Below are 21007 nucleotides of genomic sequence, written 5' to 3' on the forward strand. Positions count from 1 at the left end.
CTCCAATGGCACAATACCCCCTACTGCCACGTGACCAGCCACTGAGACCACCTCCAATGGCACAGTACCCCCTACTGCCACGTGACCAGCCACTGAGACCACCTCCAATGGCACAGTACCCCCTACTGCCACGTGACCAGCCACTGAGACCACCTCCAATGGCACAGTACCCCCTACTGCCACGTGACCAGCCACTGAGACCACCTCCAATGGCACAGTACCCCCTACTGCCACGTGACCAGCCACTGAGACCACCTCATGGAAACCATCCCCACTCCCGGCACAAAGAAAAGTCACTGAGTTTCTACCCCTGCTCAGTCTCTGTGCCAGTCCAGACACCATCTTCATCCAGACTCCACAGTTTATCATCGGATTTCTGCCTCTAGGTCCAGCCAACATCTTAGCACACTTCACTAGTGGAGAACCTTCCTGGGAATTCACGATACTTCAGAAATGATTTGGCATTTATATGGCATGGCGTGTTTTTCTTTGATGTATTATTCCAATCTTCTGCCTGCCACCTGGATGACAGATTCTGCAGGAGTACCATCTGTATCGAACACTCCTTCTTATTTACTGACTCAGCTGAATGATGCTCTGTAAGCCATTCAATAGCTGTTGCAGGGCGGGTGTCAAACAAGGTCACTAACCTCATTAAAGTTCTATATGAACAGAGTGGGGGGGGGGGAACAGTTCACATTCCAGTAAGAACGGTAATGGAAACAAACAGGGTTATCAGCATGGTGAGCTGCATAAGGTGGGTAAGGTAATAGCTAGCTGCAACTGTAGACAGGATGGTTATAGAAAATTTCTCTGAGACGAGAACATAAGAGTTTGTAACTGGTACCTAAACTGGTCAATGAAGAGTATTCTAGACAGAGGTAGAGAGTATATGAGGACCCTAAGATGGGACACTCTGGGATGGTTAAAAGAAAAGCAGCATACAGGTTTATGAAGGGATTAATTAAACATGGCTTACGTAATTAGATTATAATAGTTTCAAAATAAAGAAGAAACAATAGGATGGCAAAGAAGGGGAGAGTATAATGCAAAAGTTCCTGCAACAATCCAAGGAATCCTCCGACACAGTGAGGACACTCAGCTGTAGACAGACGTGGGCTACCTTTACAGATGGACCCAACAGAACCGCGTTTGGTTAATCCACTGGGCGTGACCTTCACGTATAGAGAATACTGCATGGGACGTGATGGACCAGAATTATGTTTGGATATAAGGTTTAGGTAACTTGTTATAATAGTCGTACTTGCTGGTAATAACTTATTCTTTTTAGAGGTTGTTGAATTCAAGGGAAAATTCCAAGTAGGCAGACAGATCTATAAAATGGACCCAAAGACAAGGTCTTAACTAAATAAACACATGTGTGGAAGTCAACAGCTTATACCTGCTATTTAAATTTAGGGAATGAATGAAATTATCCAGGAATGGGTGCTTACTAGAGAAAAGCAGGCTTTTTTTTTTTTTTCCCCGCTCTCCTTAGGTTCTACAAACCGAAAAGGCAAGACAAAGCAAAGAGAAAAAACTGACCCTGCCTGGAGTCTGCCGTTGCAGGAAAGATTGTTTCAACCATGTGCAATCTGCTAAAAGGTTAGAAAAAAAAAAAAAAGAACCAGAAAAGGGAGGATTTGGTATATAATAAAGAGACAATGGATACATTTTCTAAGATGTTTCAGCTAAACGGTAATGAAGAAAGCCAAACTGCAAGGAACTGAAAGGAAGAATGAGATGAGAAAATAGAAGAACAACCATATCCTGACTACCTGGCACAAGCCAGAGTCATTTTGGAAGAGGGAGCCTCAACTGAGAAAATGCCCTACCGGGCTGGGCTCTAGCCTAGCCTGTGGTACACTGATGATTGGAGTGGAAGGGCCCAGATCATTGGAGGTGGTATCACCCCTAGGCAGGTGGTCGTGGGGTATAAAAGATATCAAATAAGTCAGCCATAAGGACGAATAAGCAGCATCAGCTTCTGCCTCCACATTTCCGCCCTCTTTGAGTTCCTTGCCTAACCTCCTTGAATGATGACTGTGATACGGAAGTGTAATAAAAAGTTCTTTCCTCCCCAAATTGTCTTTGGTCATGACGTTGTATCACAGCAATAGAAACTATGATTAGGGCAAAGAGGAAGACTAGAAAGAGGAAGAGAAGGAAAAAGCATATCAGCATTATCATTATCAAATGACAAGCCAAATAATGACAGAGTGTACTACCTAATTTGTCAAAACACTGATACATCATTTGGATCAGCAGAAGATGTAGCTTTGGTCCCTCTGATGGGAGAACAAACTGAGGACTTAGGTAAAGAGAATTCATTTTGATTAAAAGATGTAGAAGTGAAGCTACTAACCCTAATAGTTATGACAGAACTGAAAATTCCCATGAATAAGATGGCTCTCATCAATAGCAGAAACCCTCTTATGCATAAATGAAAAAGGCAAAAGACAGTTCAATCTTATTTAATAAAACTAAAGCCTTATACATAGGTAAGGATAATCCTTCATTTTTAAGAATTTCCTTTAAAAATCATGAATCTATAATAATGCCACTCTGACCTTTTAGCATTTTAGTATTTAATATTTAGTAGTGAGTTATTTAGTATTTTAGTAGTGCTGCAAACAGAATCAGACATAAAAATATTCTCCAGTTACCTAGAGACCCCACAATGAATTCCCCCCCCCCATAAATCTGAATATAGAAAGATGGTCTTGTCTTGTTTCATATGACTTGGTATGACTCAGAAGGTACTGAATTTTTTTTATTTTAATTACAGTTTATACAATCAAATAAGACACTTAGCACTGTAACTAAATCTCAGCATGTCTGGACATGTACCATACTCACCGTGCTATGGAAAACACATAAATAAAGAATCAGAGAGAGGACAGAGTGCCTACCTTCCCGGATGGCCGTGAACGGCGTCCCCTCTTCCTCCTGCAGCCTGATCACCTTTAGAGCCACCAGCTTCCCGTTTACCCTGAAGGAAACCAAAGAAAAGATGAAAGTGATTCTGCAGAACTATACGTCTCTTGTGGGTCTAATTGAGCATCCTAAAATTTCTATTCCATGCAATTCTGCATTGAGAACATCAGTGACATACTGATTTCAGCAAGGCTGGGAGTCCTAGAGTACTGTAATTATTGTAAATACACTTGCAATACGGCTAAGGTTGAGCCTGATATTTCTATGATTTAGTCTTTCCCTTCCAGCGAAACTAGAGTTCAACAAAACCACTTGACAATGATTCTCAGTGTAATTAAAAACAAAGCAGTGAAAGGAATATTTTCCTTTGTTTCTCAAACTGCATCTTCAAGACAGAAAGTTGACACAGGTACTCCCTTCAACCCCATCTCCACCCCACCACTGCTACTCTCTAACTCTCCTCTCTCTCTCTCTCTCTCTCTCTCTCTCTCTCTGAGTGATACTCATCTTTCCCATTTTTAAAATAAGAGTTTCTGTGTTTTATATTACGGCATATCATCAAAAATTTGATGAATAGGGGGCTGGAGAGATGGCTCAACAGTTAAGAACACTGACTGTTCTTCCAGAGGACCCAGGTTCATTTCCCAGCACCCACTGTCTGTAACCCCAGTCCCAGGGGATCTGACACCCTCATACACACATACACATAGACAAAACACCAATGCACACAAAAAATAAAAATAAATAAATCTTAAAAATAAAGAATATACTATTACAAATTATAAGGACATACTCAAAGCAAATGGTTCTTTGAAACACTTTCTGCATGTGTGTGTTAGCTCTAATCAAAGGTAACATTACAATGCGGAGATAGTTCTTATTCAGTCAGCTCTGCTACTATAACATCAAGGCATAACCGTATATTCTGGTCCTCTTGATTGTTTTAATTTCTACTTTTACTAGGCCTGATGGAATATTTCATTTGGTGGCCTTGTTCGTTAAAATGTTTTAAAGGAGATACTAAACATAAAAAATACAAAATATAGTTAATGAAAAACCAACCACCTAACCAGGCGGTGGTGGTGCATGCCTTTAATCCCAGTACTTAGGAAACAGGCAGGTGGATCTCTGTGAGTTCAAGGCTACCAATGGTCTGCAAGAGCTAGTTCCAGGACAGGCTCCAAAGTAACACAGAGAAACCCTGTCTCGAAAAACCAAAAAGAAAAGAAAAGAAAAACTAACCACCCTGACATACCCATGTCCCATTCTCTGGAGCCAACATTGAGCACTGTTCAGACATACTCTCTGGTCTATAGCCCTTCCATATTTACATGCAAATTTTATATGTACTTGTTTATGCCACATAAGCTGACATATGGATATTTATAGACAGCTGCACAATACAGAAAACTACATATAGAAATGTTGGTATATGATACACTGTGCACTGCATCCCCTTGTAAAAGTATAACTCAATTCCATACTAACCTTCAACTAATAATCATCTAGCTTATTCACAGCTTTTTGCTACTAGAATGACATAATTATATCCTTGTATATTTTACCCATATTTTTATGTGAATAACAAATTCCTAAGAAAAAAAGAGTTGCAAGGTCAAGCCATATGCAACTCTATTATTTTTAATGAAAATTCAAATTTTGTATATACCTTTCCTACAGCAACAATGACAGTTCCTAGTCCTTCCCTCTGTCTCCTCTATGTTAGTAATATTTGGTTTGCTAATCTTATATGTCAACATGGTTTCTTATTATAATTGTGATTGCTACCAGAAGTCTTCAGAGGAAACAAAATGGAGGGATCATGTGACCCAGAAATCCCTGTGTCTGAGTCTGAAATATGAATGCTAATATCTTTCAAATAAGTAAGTAAAAATTAAAAATCAAACTCTCTAACTTATTTTTGTTCAAAAAAGCTGTCCCAGAAGGGAAACTAAGAAGCCAAAGTCCTCATCTCATTCCAACTGCCGGGTGGCATTTCTCCCTGAGCCCACTGACACCCCATCATTACTGGGGATGGCAACGGGAGGCGGACATCTTGTTACAAGGCTCCACCATGTGCAGTCTTCTCCTGGGAATCAGATTCAGGATGCGTTGCCTGTATCCCAGCTGGGAAGACATGCCTAACAATTTTCTGCTGGTCAGCCTCCTCTGCTGAGCATATTACCTTGAGTTCTCTAAGCCTATTCACTCCCTGGGTACCCAGGAGCAAGCATCCACAAATTCCTGCCCATGCCCTTCAGCTGGCTTCTCAGCCTGTGATCCTCACTTTGTATTTGAGAACTAAGGGAGCCTCTGGCAGGGACTGAAGCTGAGACTCAGAGACGACATCTGCACAGATTTCTCAGCCCAGCTGAGCTCATCGGTGGCTCCCACAGGAGGCTGTAACCGATTCCAGGGACACCTTGGAACGTTCCCCGCGCTTACAGACATTTTCCTCTCACCCATAAAACACACGCAGCACCTTCTTTCCCCAGAGCTTTGCACTTCCCTTGAGAGGATTGAAACTGTATGTACCAGGAACTGAATTCTGGAGTACGGGATCTCATGCTTCTAAAGGTCATGCACTTCAAACAGGCCCTGGGACCATAAACTATGACTAGTCCTCAGCACATGGAAAGCAATGGAGCCTTTCCTTGACTTAACACTTATTCCTGCGATGCATCTAAAGTCACTGTGGTTTGCACAAGAATGCCCCCATGGGCTCCAATATTTGAATGCTTAGACACCAGGGAGTGGAACTATTTGAGAGGAGAAGAATCAAGAGGTGTGGCCTTGTTGGAGGAAGGGTGCCACTGGGAGTGGGCTTTGAGGTTTCAAAAATCCATGTCAGTCCCAAGTGCTCTCTCCTGTTTGTTCCCTGTTCTCTCTCTCTCTCTCTCTCTCTCTCTCTCTCTCTCTCTCTCTCTCTCTCTCTCTCTCTCTCTTTCTCTCTCTCTCTGCCTGTGGATGAGAATGTAACTATCAACTTTGCTCCAGTGCCACCATGTCCTCACTATGATGATAATAATGGACTTACTCTCTGAAACTGTTAAGTCCCCAGTAAAATGCTTTCTTTTATGAGTTCTTTGATCACAGCGTCTCTTCACAGCAACAGAACAGTGACCGAGACAGCCTGAGCACTCCCAAAGACCAATCTACATCATTCCACGGTGATAAAAACATTTCCTTTGAATTTATTTTCTATAAACACAAGAGCCAGTTTCATGAAATTATGATTATGCAATTTCCATGAACTGAAACTCCAAGTGTTAAGGGGTCTATTTGTTTGTTTAAATTTTATTTTGTTTTATGTGCATGTTTTATGTGTTTCATCTGCATGTAAGTCGGTTCATCATGTCTGTGTCTGGTGCCTGAGGAGGCCAGAGACAGATGTCAAAGCCCCTAGAATTGGAACTACAGATGGCTGTAAGCCACAATGGGTGCTGGGGATCTAACTGCAGCCTTTTTGGAAGAGCCTGTGCTCTTGGCTTATGAGCCCCTTCCAGACCTAAGTGTTAGGGAACTTTGTGGGCTATGATCATTTCAGTTGTTGTTGACACTGATATTTTAGATATCATATCATATGAAACTAAAAATTTCTTTAAAGGTTATACATTAAAAGTTCCAGAAATAAGGAAAATGCTTCTTTCACTTCTGTGTGTCCACTATTCAGAACCTTACTGGCACTGCATACATTTTACAGAATAAATATTGATGCAGTTAATTCATGGATACTTTCTCTTTTATACTAAATAAACCTAGAATAAAGTAGAAAACTTATTCCAAATCTTTCAGAGACACAAAAATTTTATAAAATAGCAATATCTTCATTCATGTTTGGCTTAAGGATTTATTTTCCTTTTATCTTTTGTGATCCCTCCACAATACACCCCCCCCCCCCCATTAAAAGTGAAGTTTCTCTGCTTCTTATGCACATGGTGACAAGTTTTCATTTTGTGGAAGTTTTAGAATACTTTAACCTGAGCCCGCATCAGCCTCTCTCTCCTCCAAGGCTTCACTTAGTTTTCCACTAGGAATCATATCGATCATCAAATCCCTCTTTAACCTGAGTCATTGTGACTTTCTCCTTCCTTAATTAGATTTTCTCAGCATGTCTGGACACTCATCAACTGCTGGGTCCTACAGCTTCAAAGACCAGGAAAAGCATTAAGTCACAGGCTCAACCATTCTAAAAAGGATTTTTGGGAAGAATAATATTATAAAATTGTCTAATGTTCTAATTTGTGTACAAATATATATCATCAAACTTTAGTACTACTATCTGAAGCACTTAAAATTCTAAAGTACTAGCTATGCATGTATTTTACTTCTTAAGGGTATCAAATTAAGATGCTATCCCCTAAAAAAGCAAAAAAGAAAGTCATATTTTCTAATTAATTTGTACTTTGAAACTACTTTATGAGGGCTCAAAACATGTAATTCAAATACCTATTTAAATAAACACAATATTCAAATTGAATCAATAAATCAGAGCTGTTTATAGAAAAACATTGAAGATTCACCTTTAACAAGTCATATTAATTAAATCAAAAGCTAATGAATAAAAGGCAATCAAGGTGTGATTGCCAGTGGAAGCATTAATTCAGATAAATAACATGGTGAGGAAAGTATGCTTTAACTTGCATTAATGTTGCCGTAGAACATTCTCTTGGAGACATTGCCAGTTTTGACTCCATTCTTATAAGCCACACACGAAGCCATTTTCCTTCAGATACAACCCCCATTACCAACATGGCGTCCTTGCGAGGTGCAATCTAAGCCCCAGGATGAGGAACTCGGTGTTCTAGCCTGGCCTGTATGTCACAAGGAATGAGGTGTCGAACGCAGCACAAGGCAGAGCTGTATAAATTGGTATTGGGGGAACTCCAGTCACAGAGACCTGGGGACACGAGGTGGCCAGGCAGAGCCATGGTCAAGTAGGATTCAGCTTCAAACAGATTCTGAACAGAGCTTCAAAACTCTAAGTTCGGAAACTGTGTCTGTAATTCCATTGACCCTTGACACTTGCAGGTACAAAATTCTTGTGTGAGAGTAAAGCCTAAAGTGCAGAATTTTTAAACAAAAGCAACAGCCTACTGCTTTGTTTTGTTTTCTATCCACCCATTCGTTCATTTATTTCTAGTTCTACAAAACCTATAGACTCCCCCTTTGCTCAGGGCACAGTTTCCAGTTTCAAAAACTGATGCATAAAACCAATTTCCATACACATAAGTAATTCTCAAGGGAAAGCTGGGAAGTCTTCTATTCCGTTAGTTACCTCAAGTTAACAGGAGAAACTAGTACAATAAAACAATATTATCTAGGTCATCTTGGAAAGTAGTGTTCGTGTGCTAACACCTAGAAAAGACTGTGTCTGGAAGATATAAAGGAAATTAAAGCAGTATACCTAAAAGAAATTTAATATAACTGGGAAATTTAAAAATTTAATATATGATGTCTCCCTCATCCGTTATGATCTTGTAACAAGAGAAAGTGCTGAGGAAAGCAATAACCAGAGAGGCCAGGCACAAGGCTGTTGTCCCTTGCTGTGTTGACATAGGGCAACAGCAAGCTGTGGAAGAACCAGGCCAGTCCTTGAGCTGAGTTTGTAAACAGGGGGCAAAGTTAGTGAAACTATTTGGAAAATTATCCTAATCAGGCTTCATTTATTAACATCATCTTTCAAAACTAGTTCAAATGTTCAGTATCTAGCACTGAAACGTAAAAGTTATCCAGCTGTTCTGTGGCCTGACTGATGTCTTTAAATCATCTTTTATTTGGATGGGAACGAGAAGTCACCTCAGTACTACTTAACCATCGTTTTCTGGCAGATCCTGACAATGCTAACCCCCATCCTCTAAGGGAGAAAAAAATCTAAATAATTATAATTCCAAGGTAACTCTAGTAGCCCCTTGTCTTCACATCTGCCAAAATTATGTAGACAGAAATGGAGGAAGCTCATACTAATTCTTGTTAAATCTAAGGTTAATAAAAAACAGTATAAAGTCTATTTGCTAGGAGATGAGTAAGAACACTAAATCTGAGGTTTTAATACAATGAGCAAAGAGTACATTCAATCAGCAACTATGACCTATAAAAATAAATCGTAACTAAAGAATAGTTCATGATTTTAAATGTTTTATCAAACATACAGACACACACTACTTGAAACATAATTAGTCTGGATATTTTAAATCATTATATTCATGCCAGAAAACAGAAGTGTGTATGTTTGCTATCAGAGGCCATGGGAATATCCAGCATACGGCAATTGTTAACTCAGATGTCCACCCACCAGAGGAGAGAGTCTCTGCCGGAGGTTAATCTTGTCCAGGCAAGGCCTGCAGGACCATCGGCTGTGGCTCACTTTTGCTAAGGCAGCTTAGTGTCCCCCAATACCTGCACTGTAGTGTGTGATCTCATGTGATGTGTATGTAATCTCACAATTACATCTGAATCTTATGGGCACGTATATCTGTGGATGATCAGGAAGATGAATTCTCATTTAGCTGTATAATTCTGATATATAGAAAATATACTAGGACACGCTTAACAACTAAATCTAATTCGTTCCATGAGGACTGTAGACACTTAAAAGCCTGTCTTGATCCTTTTGCTCAGACTAACTGCACACAATTAGCTCACTTTTATCTCAGAGCAAGTTCAAACTAGACTAAAGGCTTTCTGTAAAAAGATCAAAACCTTACAGCTATGGAGTCACAGGTGTCCAACCTAGGCTGCTGCACAAAGCCCCCTAAGAAAAGAATGCCAATTCTTCACTTGTCAAGTCTGCCAACAATAGACCCATGGCTCAAAGTTTGTTACTGGGCACTATGACCCCCATCTGGTTACAGTCTTACTCCTGTAGCCTTGAAACCTTTGTGTTGCCATGGTAAATGGCTTAGCTCCTTGTCACTTACTCTGGGAATGTGCTTTTGACCAATAAGAGGTAACTCTTGTAATTTTTTTCATCGCTTGTAGCCCCACATGGGAAAGTTTTTAGGCTAGAGGAGAAGAAGCTAGAAGAAACAAGAATTGAGACAGGAGAAATAGAACAGAGGCAGAAAAATAAAGAGATTTGTTCAGAACAACATGCAGGTGAGGGAATTCATTTGCCCTCAGATAAGCTATGAAAAAAAAAATGGCTTTTGTTTGCTATAGCTGAACCCTAAAGAGGACCTCAGGGCTGGACTCCAAAGACCTTGATAATTTTCACAATTTTAAGTCATCAATTTTGTACCATTCCAAAACTAGAATCTGTTAAGAAAGGATTTGAGAGGTTTGTTGAGGAAGGCAAGCACAACAGTTGTTTTAGTGTCCTGGGAGCTCACCCTCCATTTGGTTTAGGATTATGCACGGCGGGGAGGGGGGGGTTGTAATGCTGTACCTGACAGCCGAACTCCTCCACCTGGACATTCTGTGCATACACAGCTCTCTCTAAACAATGCACTTAGGAACATCAGCACCCTTCAACGTCCATCTACAATGGACTCCACACATACACACCCCTCTCTAAACAACGCACTTAGGAACATCAGCACCCTTCAACACCCATCTACAATGGACTCCATACATACACACCCCTCTCTAAACAATGCACTTAGGAACATCAGCTTCAACACCCATCTACAATGGACTCCATACATACACACCCCTCTCTAAACAATGCACTTAGGAACATCAGCTTCAACACCCATCTACAATGGACTCCATACATACACACCCCTCTCTAAACAATGCACTTAGGAACATCAGCTTCAACACCCATCTACAATGGACTCCATACATACACACCCCTCTCTTAACAATGCTCTTAGGAACATCAGCATCCTTCAACACCCATCTACAATGGACTCCATACATACATACCTCTCTCTAAACAATGCACTTAGGAACATCAGCACCCTTCAACGCCCATCTACAATGGACTCCATACATACACACCCCTCTCTAAACAATGCACTTAGGAACATCAGCACCCTTCAATGCCCATCTACAATGGACTCCATACATACACACCCCTCTCTAAACAATGCACTTAGGAACATCAGCATCCTTCAACACCCATCTACAATGGACTCCATACATACATACCTCTCTCTAAACAATGCACTTAGGAACATCAGCACCCTTCAACGCCCATCTACAATGGACTCCACATATTCCCATCCTTGAACAATGGTATGAGTTCCTCATCCCAGGAGCAATCAAATTCAGGCAGTCTCCATTCAAGTATATCCCCTAACATACCTGAATTAAAGAACAGAAGAGCCAACCTGACCTGAACTGGTTTTGGGTTTTGGACAGTAAGGAAAAACTGTGGCTTCTAGTAACTTTTTAAGGGGATACCCCCTATTTACCATCTTATGCTTCTCCATAATTAGACATGCATATGACTAAAACCAGGCACATTGTGGGAAGAACATAAGCAATAGAAAATTTATTTTAACCTGATCTATCAGTTAAAATTGAGGACCACTCAAGTTATGTTTCTTTTTTTTTTTTTTGGTTTTTTTCGAGACAGGGTTTCTCTGTGGTTTTGGAGCCTGTCCTGGAACTAGCTCTTGTAGACCAGGCTGGTCTCGAACTCACAGAGATCCGCCTGCCTCTGCCTCCCGAGTGCTGGGATTAAAGGCGTGCGCCACCACCGCCCGGCTTAAGTTATGTTTCTTAACCGTAACAAACTCCCCCTTCTCTTCAAGTCCATAAAAGGAATTCCCTAACAATAATTGGGGCTCTTGAATATCCTCACTCATGTGGCCTTCTGTTAATTTTGACAGTACAGCCATATTTAATCTGTACTATATCTTTGCTCCATAGAAAATTTTAAGTACTTTGGATAGGAGTACCAGGATAACCTGGAAACACCTGGCAACAGTGGCATTGCGATCTTGCCATCAGAAGAAACTGCAGTGACAATGAAGCTTTCAAAGAAGAGTCAGCTCCTCATTGGCCACAGTTCCTTGAACTCTCACTGCCATGGTCAAAGAAATCCTTTAAAGACTTAGTGGGACTCAAACCCCTCTACAGACATCCAAACTAGGTCATTCTTTCTACTGCTGAGAAGAAAAAAATCTATCACCTGTAGTTATACTCGCTGCTTCAAGTTCTGAACCAACAACAAGAAGACCAAGTCCTACAGTCCAGCCCTCCCTTAACGTTTAAATATTTCTTATTCAACAAATAGTAATACTAATTGTGAAGTTGTGAGTTTGTGTTTGGGATAAACAATAAATAATGATACATCCCTGCGCATAAAGATCTTGAGTCCAGCCCAGGGGTCCAGCATAATGACCTAAAAATCAAATGAATGGGATACGATGAGAGGAGACCAGCAGGCTCTCACTTGTCAAGTGGCAATATTTGGTCATCTCTAAGATGCAACATAAAGACATCAAATATGTTTAAATCTATAACTATACACTAAAACTAATAAAACCCATTGGGTACTCTGTGGTAAAAGGCAGAAAAAGCTGATGTAGTAAATGCTTACTTTGCAAAGGTCATAGAAGATGCTACTGGAAAGTATGTTTTTCTGGTGGGAGCTGTCATGCTCCTTCACGGAATTAATAGAACCCTATTCTGAATCTGACCATATCTAGATTAAGAGCTTACAAAAAATATAATCAACAAATTATATAATGTTATTGGGTTATAATTTGAAAAATTCAAACTGTAAGACACTGTAGGAACTAACATGAACAAATAAATTTCAAAGTAACACTAGCTGAGGTCTTAATATTATTAAGACATTAATATTTGTTTTAATTTTGTAATGTTAGAACATGATGTGTGTGTGCATGTACGTGCGTGTGTGTGTGTCCTGTGCCTTCATATATCCTCAGAGGCTAGAAGAGGACATATGAAGGCATATAGAAGAACCCTGGAGTTGGAGTGATAGCTACTGAATGAACTCTGGCTCTCTGCAAAAGCGGCAAAGGCTCTACAGTCCAGCTCCATAGTTGTATTTTAATACAAGAGTCTTCATCTTTCAAATAATATTCTTTTTTAAAAAAATATTTTATTTATTTATTATGTATACAATATTCTGTCTGTGTATATGCCTGCAGGTCAGAAGAGGGCACCAGACCCTCATTACAGATGGTTGAGAGCCACCATGTGGTTGCTGGGAATTGAACTTGGAACCTTTGGAAGAGCAGGCAATGCTCTTAACCACTGAGCCAACTCTCCAGCCCTCAAATAATATTCTGTGAAACAATTATAGTTGGAGTTTTTCTCAAAACTAGTAGAAGAAATTAAATGACAAAACAAGATCAGATATGAGGTTGACAGTGTTTAAAGCCATGTGACAGGTTGTCAAGGGTTTACTACAACTATGATTTCTATTAATGATTTTCCCCACAAAGAAGTACAGAAAGAAGGAACGAGTTGGGGTCTTACTAAGTAAGGGGTGCTATAAAATGCTGTCTTCTGAACCTAACATGGCTCTCGTTTTCATGCACTAATAGCAGCTGTGATTATCTGCAGAGGACCCGCCTTAGATGGATGGAACCCATCAACATTCCCCCATGGATGGGAGGGGCTTATTAGACCCCACTGCTCTCCAAGGAGCTATTGGCTGCTGGGGGAGGTGAGGGAATTTCTTAGTGGTGGCAACCGCTGGGAAGTTGTCATTGCTCCAATACATTACATCACAACGGGAAGGGTGGGCAAGAAGCTGAAGCTGCAGTCCAGATGAAAGATGTTAGCATTCATATTGGGGGAAGAACAATGGAGAAAGGCAACATCTTCTGCAGACCAAACTGCGAGACTGTCAGGACAAATTCAACTGAGCCTTGGGAATTTAAAAGGATGACTTAAAATGTCTTGATTTCAGCATGAGGGTAGTTGGAGGTACCATTTGTTGATATGAACGGAACTAAAACTTGGAGAGATGGACATGTGTTCCAAGAATTTTATTTGGTAAGACATTGGCTGGGAAACATTAAATGAAGATGCAACTGACACATTGATATTTATAAGTCTGGATCTTGGTACAAAATTCTAAGCCAGACATAAATTTGTGATTCATTTGTACTACAGGGAACAGCCAGGATTCAGAGTTAAGAAAACACTAAGAACAGAGATGGGGAGTAGGGGATAATTTGCTGATCTGGGGGTGATGCTCTTCATCTGGAAGACCCAGAAGTGTGGGGGAAGCTACCACTAGAGTGCACAAAGAAACGCAAATGGGTCGTGAGAGTGGCTGACTGTCAAATGCAGGTCTTGGGTGGTGTCTGATGTAAACAAGGAAGTGAGGCAAGAGACTCAGTCCTGAAAGTATCTTGAAAGCTGAGGAATGAGGATACTGTTTGGGATGCTGGCAGAATAGCTGTCCCCTCGGTACACAGGCAAGGCAGGACCGGGTCAGTCTTTGCAACTGTGTACACTCCAGTACATTTTCTCAGCTCTCACTGCAGAGTAGACCCACCAAGGGGTTACACCACAACAGTGGCTGGTCATACCGCTGAGTTAACTGGTGTGGGCTGGGGGAAGAGGTAGAAGCACCTGTATTTGATAAACTTCCTTCGGTGATTCTAATGTCTAAGCATGGCTGAAAAACGCTTCTCGTGTCTCTCGTCCTGGGCCTGGTCTCTTACACCGATGTCTTTTTATCACCATAAACGTGCTAAGATATCCCGAGACACTGTGAGTGCCCTCTGCGTCTTAGCTGACATCGCCTTGCCAACCCTCACTTGCCTGCTCTGTCTCAAGCTTGGCTGTCAGGAAGCACAAGCTACTAGGTGTGCTGTATTAGGGCTGATCCGATCAGGACACGCCCCGTTCTAGAAACTAAACTGTGAACTCGCTGATTGTGCCCCAAAGTATACTGTGATGGTCGTCTTCATGGACCCTGAAATTGCAGTATCTCTCTCCTGAGATATGATTCAGAAGTACGTTTTCTCTCTAATAAAACTCCAACCTGTTACAGGTACCCAGTGCTCATGCCTCTAACCATTGATTCTGTATTTCAATCCTACTCATGACAGGCATTACCTCCTTGCCTCCCCTGTTCTCATCCTCAAAAGATAAAAACTCTGAACACAGAGAGACCAACACTGTGCTTTCTCGCACTGCACTCTGGACCAAAACCCCATCCTCATTTCAGTGCCCTTGGCTTCAAGTGTCTGTGTCTCTGTGTCTTTTTATCTCTTTGTCTCTTTATCACCTCTCCCCCGACTCCACTTCTCCACCCAGGCCTTGTTCATGCTTCCCTTGCAGGCAGGCCTCAGCTCTCCATCACTGGTAAGTACACTGGTGCTCTAGACTATGTACACTAGTACACTGTCACTAGACTGTGCAGGGAGATCTCACTGGTAAGTACACCGGTGTTCCACTGCCACGAGACTGTGCACGGAGATCTGTGCGTAGGCGCAGAAATAGCACACACTAGAGTCTCTACTGCTCCTGGGTCACCTAACCAGCCTTTATCAAATATCCTGGCAACACCAAATCTACCTTCTCAGGACTTTCTTTCCTGCTACTACATAATCAAATACACCTATCAACACTTATAGGCAAAGAAGTAAGCTTACTAGCTAAACTGGCTTGCTGCCCTCTTAGCACCACAGTTTAACTCTCAAGAAAAGAAGGTATTCAGGTATGGCACCATTGTTGCCAACCTCTTAACCTCTATTTTCACTTCAGAACTGCTCAGAACTATCCAAACAATATTCTTTTCCAAGTGTTCAAGGAGGGCGCGCAGTTAAAAAGGCATACCCATATCCTTAGGTCTGTTTCATCCATTGTTTTGAACATTCCGACACTTCAGGACTACTGGTATCTTGTAGTTTTTCATAATTTCCACAGAAAACTTACAGATAAATAAAAAACTGAAGTACAAACTTTCTTAAAATTCTATAGAACAGTCATCTCTGGTCTGAAGACAAGTTTTTAGAGAACCACCGTGCATCCCCCATCTGATGGTGAGCCACCATGCGTCCCGCATCTGACAGTGAGACCCCGTGCATCCTGCATGACCGTGCGTCCCGCATCTGATGGTAAGCCCCATACGTCACAATCTGATGGTATAAGTCTCTCCTGTGCCTGCTCCGCATTTGTTGACTGAATGGAACTCTCCTTGGGAGCAATGATATAAGCAAAGGGGGAGGTGAGTAATTGCATCTGTTCTTTGCCATCCTTCTAGGGCAGCAACATCTTCAATAAGTGGACTTGAGGCCTGAGCTCCTCAGAGGACTTCCTGCATCTCAAACTAGGCCAATCTGGGGCTCATCTGGTCTGGTTGAGTTTCAAGAGACTGTCATCATTTACCCCGATACACGACCTTCCGCAGGATTAAGTCAGAGGACGGTAAACTTCTAAGGACTCTGAAGACAAGTGTCTCCGAGATGCAATGAACCTTCTGGGGATAACAAGAGCAACCCACAAAAAGCTGCTGAAGAGATCCTAAGCTAATGGAGGAGACGAGACAGTACTCAGCAACCCAAACTCATGGCAGATAAAGGTAACAATTCTAGTTTGGTCTCCGCTCCTGTGATAAACACTGAGAGCAAAAGCCACTTGGGGGAGAAAGGGTTTATTTGTCTTATAAGTTAGAGTCACCACAGTGACTGAGGAAAATGTCTAATTTCATTAGAAAAAAAATAGTTCCTTATCAGAAAGCTGTACAGATCCCCACGAAGTGAGACCTGAAACTTACTGTGTGATATTCACTCACAAAAGCACAACATACCTGGACCGGTGTGCACTGAAAATTAAGAAAGAAGAGAAGAAGCAAAGTCAGAGAATCACCAAATAGAAAAAAAAACAAGCAGTGGCAGGGTTTGGTTTTGTTTTGCCATCTTCCTGTTTTCAAGCACACTTGTCTGGAGAAACACATCACAGAAGGCTTTGAAAACGCCGCATTTACACTTCTGGAGAAATCACATTTTCTCTTTCTGAGGTCAAGCAGCCACTTTAAATAGATTGTCATCTTCGGCAAGTTTTTTTTCCTCCCCTTCCATGACAGAAAACATTTCCAATGAGCTAAAAAGAAATGAGTATACTTCCTAATGATATTATCTCTTTCCCAAACCCTGAGTTGCTTGCTTCTTATGCTCTGGCTAATTCTTCTACATCACATCTCAACCCTATCTAAGAAGGAAAGGCAAGTCTATCCACCCATCATTTTCTCTGTGAAAAGCATTGCTACAGCCTCACAACCACAGCGAGTTGGGCTAACAGGAAGAAAGCAGATAAAATCTGATGCTCAACTTTACAGCACTTCAAGCCTCCCAGTCCTGTTTCCATGTATCTAACAGAGCCAGAAGAGCTCCCTGGCCCTGGCCCTGGCCCTGGCCCTGGCCCTGGCCCACACACTGAGCACAGCAAGAGTGAAGCCATGCTCCCACTCTCAGGATAAAAGCCTCCCTACAGAAAGCAGATGAAAGGCAAGGAAAAGCACATCGCTGATTTCCCTGCAAGGTTTTGAAGAGTCCCCAAATACCCATTGCCAACTGGTGTTCACCACAGAGATCTTGTTTTTCCCATTCAAAAAGAGCCATACAAAATTAAGCAAACTTTAGAGCCACAGGATAAAGCAATTAATGCAGCCCCAGAGAGTCATTATGACAGGATATTCAGAGATCAGGGTATCTTCCACCCATTCTAACGAAGACCAAAACACACACCCAGCCCTGCAGTTTATGTTTCTACCAACATAGAAAATCAGCATTTTCTATTTGGTGGTTGCCTGCAAAGACACAGGGAGAACGAACAAAGGAAACTTCACCTTAACCTTGTGAGAAGACTTCGTCCTGGAGCTAAGTCAGAGGACAGGGGAGAAGGGGTTTTTCTCCAATAAAAAGGAACTGATCTCATAATTATAGAACACATTAAATATATCCAAAATGAAATTTAAAATAGTACCAAGTGCAGGTACACTTATTTGCTATGTTTTAAGTCTTTTATGGTAAATGGTCTTCACAACAGTGCTATCCAGCACCATGAATGACCTCAAGCTAAAAGAAAGTGTCCCTTAAAATGGTTTGTTCAGAAATAAGGGGTCAACCTAAAGCTGAAGAAATTTCCCTACACCTGTTGAAGACAGAGACTGAATTTACACAACGATGAAAAGCAGATTAAGGAAAGATCATTATAAAAAACATTCGTGATCAGTAAAAATGGATAGATATAAGCTTGCCTTACTTCTAAAACCTAACAGTAGGGGCCAGAGGACAAGTTAGCGTGATTTCGGATGAGCTGGCTTTACACACAGTCAAGGCCCTGCAGTGCAGCTCAGAACAGGGTACTCCCTAGCCTGTGTGAGGTTCCAGTTCCACCTCCAGCACTAAAAACAAGACAAAGCTGAACCAGGAGGGGAGTGTCTTCAACTCAGAAACAGCCCTGATCCTGAACACTTTTATAAAATCTCATTCTGTGTGGCAGGTCCTGAGGGGAGACCTTCCTTTCCTTTGTCTCGTTCCTTCCCTGAAACACCTCAGTGTAACACACACACCATGAGCTCCCTGTCAGGAGAAACGAGGTACACGGTGACTCAAACGACTGGAAGTCAGATGTGAGCTTTGGCTCCAGGTCAGTCCTCTTGTAAACTTGGAGAAATGATAAACAAAACTGCCAAGGGCGGTCTGAGGAGCCCACATAGCTCTTCACTGATCAGAGAGAGGGACGCTGCTTCTAGCGCCATCCCTTCCCATGATGCTCAGGACCAAATTATTTATCTTCATGTGTTTGAGTGCATGTGTTCATGTTTGGAGGATATGTGCATGTCACGGCATGCACGTGAAGGGCAAAGGATAATCTTGGGTATTGGGCCTTGTCTTCCACACTGTTGAAGACAAGGGCTCTTGCTCACCACAGCGTACACTGTCTGTCCCACAGGCTTCCCGGATCCCCCTGCCTCCACAGGCCATCTGCATTGCTGGGATTACACACGTGGGCATTATCACATCCAGCTTTATGTAGTTTCTGGGATCTGAACCCAGATTGCAATTTACCCACTGAACCATCTCTACAGCTCTGTGATTAAATTATTCAACATAAAAGTTGTTGCTTTATTCCTTGGGATACCTTTTCTTTACTGTTGTTCCTAATAAAGTTTGTACCTCTAAAAAACTAAATGTTTTAGGATAACCTTAATGAGTTGTATCCTAATTACAACCTGATACATGTTTATTGTAGTATCTGCTAAAACACACTGACAGAGTTGAAACTGGTAAGAATCTCACCACATGTGTGTATATATTCCAGATCATTTTCCTATGTACAAATTCTTTTCCAAAATGGCACCCCACAGAACATTCATAATTATTAATGCATTTTATGTGAGTTATGGTTTACTTCATTATTTTTATCAGACATGACTGCTATAAGAAAGCAAATGGCCCCAAGTTCTCACATGTCCATCACTGCCATCCAGGAAAATGGGCCTGGCATGTCTTCTCATAAGGTAAAATCACTCCCATGTTTCTACCTCTTAATAAAAGCAACTGTGCCCAGGACAATCCTTAAAGGAATGACTAAGGGCATATACTGCATGGGCCTGGGGCCACGTGGGGACAAGAAGCATGAGGCTGCACGCCTCTGAGATGGCCTGGCTAGATATTACTCTAACGGGAGTACCCATAGACTCCGTGAGAGTAAATAAAAATCCAATTATTTTTAGGACAAATGTGCTAGCAGATTTTACTCCATGAACCCAGAGAGATGACTTACAAACTGCAGAAACCAAGGCTTAGTATCCAAGTGTACAGCTGAAAAGAACAAGTCCTGTGTGCTGGCTCTAAAATTCCATCCCCTAAAGCCATCATTCAGAGCCGGTGTTGCTATGGCTTGACCTTTGGGAAGCGATTGGATTTTAAAGGTTCTGGCATCATCGATAAAGTATCCATTCATGGATCGATCAGGTAAAAGGCTGTTGAAAACAGGGGTCCCTGTGGTGTACTGTGCTTTGTCGCCAGTCCCTTCTTCCCTCTGGTCCCCGGCTAACACAAGCTGAGCGTGTTCCTTCTACAGACACTTTAGCATTAAGTACTCCACCCCAACCATAGGGCCAAGAGAACTGGCAGCAGGCTCGGAGGCCATAAGTCAGGCCAGCCCTCCCCAAGGTGACTGCTGGTATTTCACCACCGTGACAAAAACCAACACAGAAACTCATCATCACAGCCTCCGATCAAAGCACTGTAGACACTTTCCTCCATCACCATAGAGTGACATTTACTGACTGAGGGACTGGGAGCACTGTGCCTGGTGCTCAGAATAAGTTAATACAGAGGAAGGAAAGGAGACACCAAGAAAGGCCGAACAGAAATAAGTATTAAATATCCCGACACAAGTGAAAAATAAGACTCTAATAAGAAGTGTCAAACTTCTGCAATGAGGGAGAGAACAAGGAAACAACAGGACAGCAAGAGGACAGGCTAGAGAGAGCAGGAAAACATATTAAGGCACCAAGGATAGGAGTTAATGGTCCTTGCTAAACTGGCCTGGCAGGATTCACGCTAAAGGCAAGCAGGTAACTGGTTATCTAGGTGCAGGGGTGCTCACACGCACTGGCTTGGCGGAATTCTTTCTAAAACTGTCCTATGTAAGCATGTGACAGACGGGGGGCCAAGATCAAAGCTTAAGCAAGAAGAACGCTTAAAGAAGCCTGACATAGAGATAAATTTCAGATATGTGGAAAGTTTCACGGTATGTCTGATTTGAATTAGCTTCCAAGTGTTATGACTGTTCGTCACCTTGGGAGACAAGCCGCGCCCACTCCCTCCCCCATCCGCTGAGGCAGGCTGATCTTCAGCTTCAGGCCTGAGCTCGCTCTCTTTTCTGTCTTCCTCTTGGAGAGGCAGCTTCGCTTCTGCCTCTCTCCCCACTTCTCCGCTCCCCCCTCCCCGTCTCTCTCTCTCTCCTCTTCTCCTCTCTCTCTCTCTCTCTCTCTCTCTCTCTCTCTCTCTCTCCCCCTTTTCCCTTCCCCCTCCATAACCCCCTGAATAAATATTCAACCTGACTCTGCAAGTCGTGTCTATGCATGTCTCTGCCTCTTGCCCGCCTGCCATGTGTCTCCCTGCTTGGGACCAGCCACTACTCGGGACCAGCAGCCATCTCTGTCTGGGAC

At 42.1% G+C, this 21007-nt stretch overlaps 1 protein-coding gene across 5 annotated transcripts in view; it reads right to left on the reverse strand.

The window, feature by feature from the left end:
* Positions 1 to 21007, reverse strand: part of Cdk14 (cyclin dependent kinase 14) — a 617691-nt gene that overhangs the window by 342854 nt on the left and 253830 nt on the right. For all 5 annotated transcript variants that reach the window (XM_057758883.1, XM_057758884.1, XM_057758887.1 and 2 more), the window contains one exon: positions 2913 to 2992. In XM_057758883.1, the coding sequence (XP_057614866.1) occupies positions 2913 to 2992 (80 nt within the window). The remainder of the gene's footprint in view (positions 1 to 2912; positions 2993 to 21007) is intronic.

Source organism: Chionomys nivalis, chromosome 26 (assembly GCF_950005125.1).
Source record: "Chionomys nivalis chromosome 26, mChiNiv1.1, whole genome shotgun sequence".
NCBI lineage: Eukaryota > Metazoa > Chordata > Mammalia > Rodentia > Cricetidae > Chionomys > Chionomys nivalis.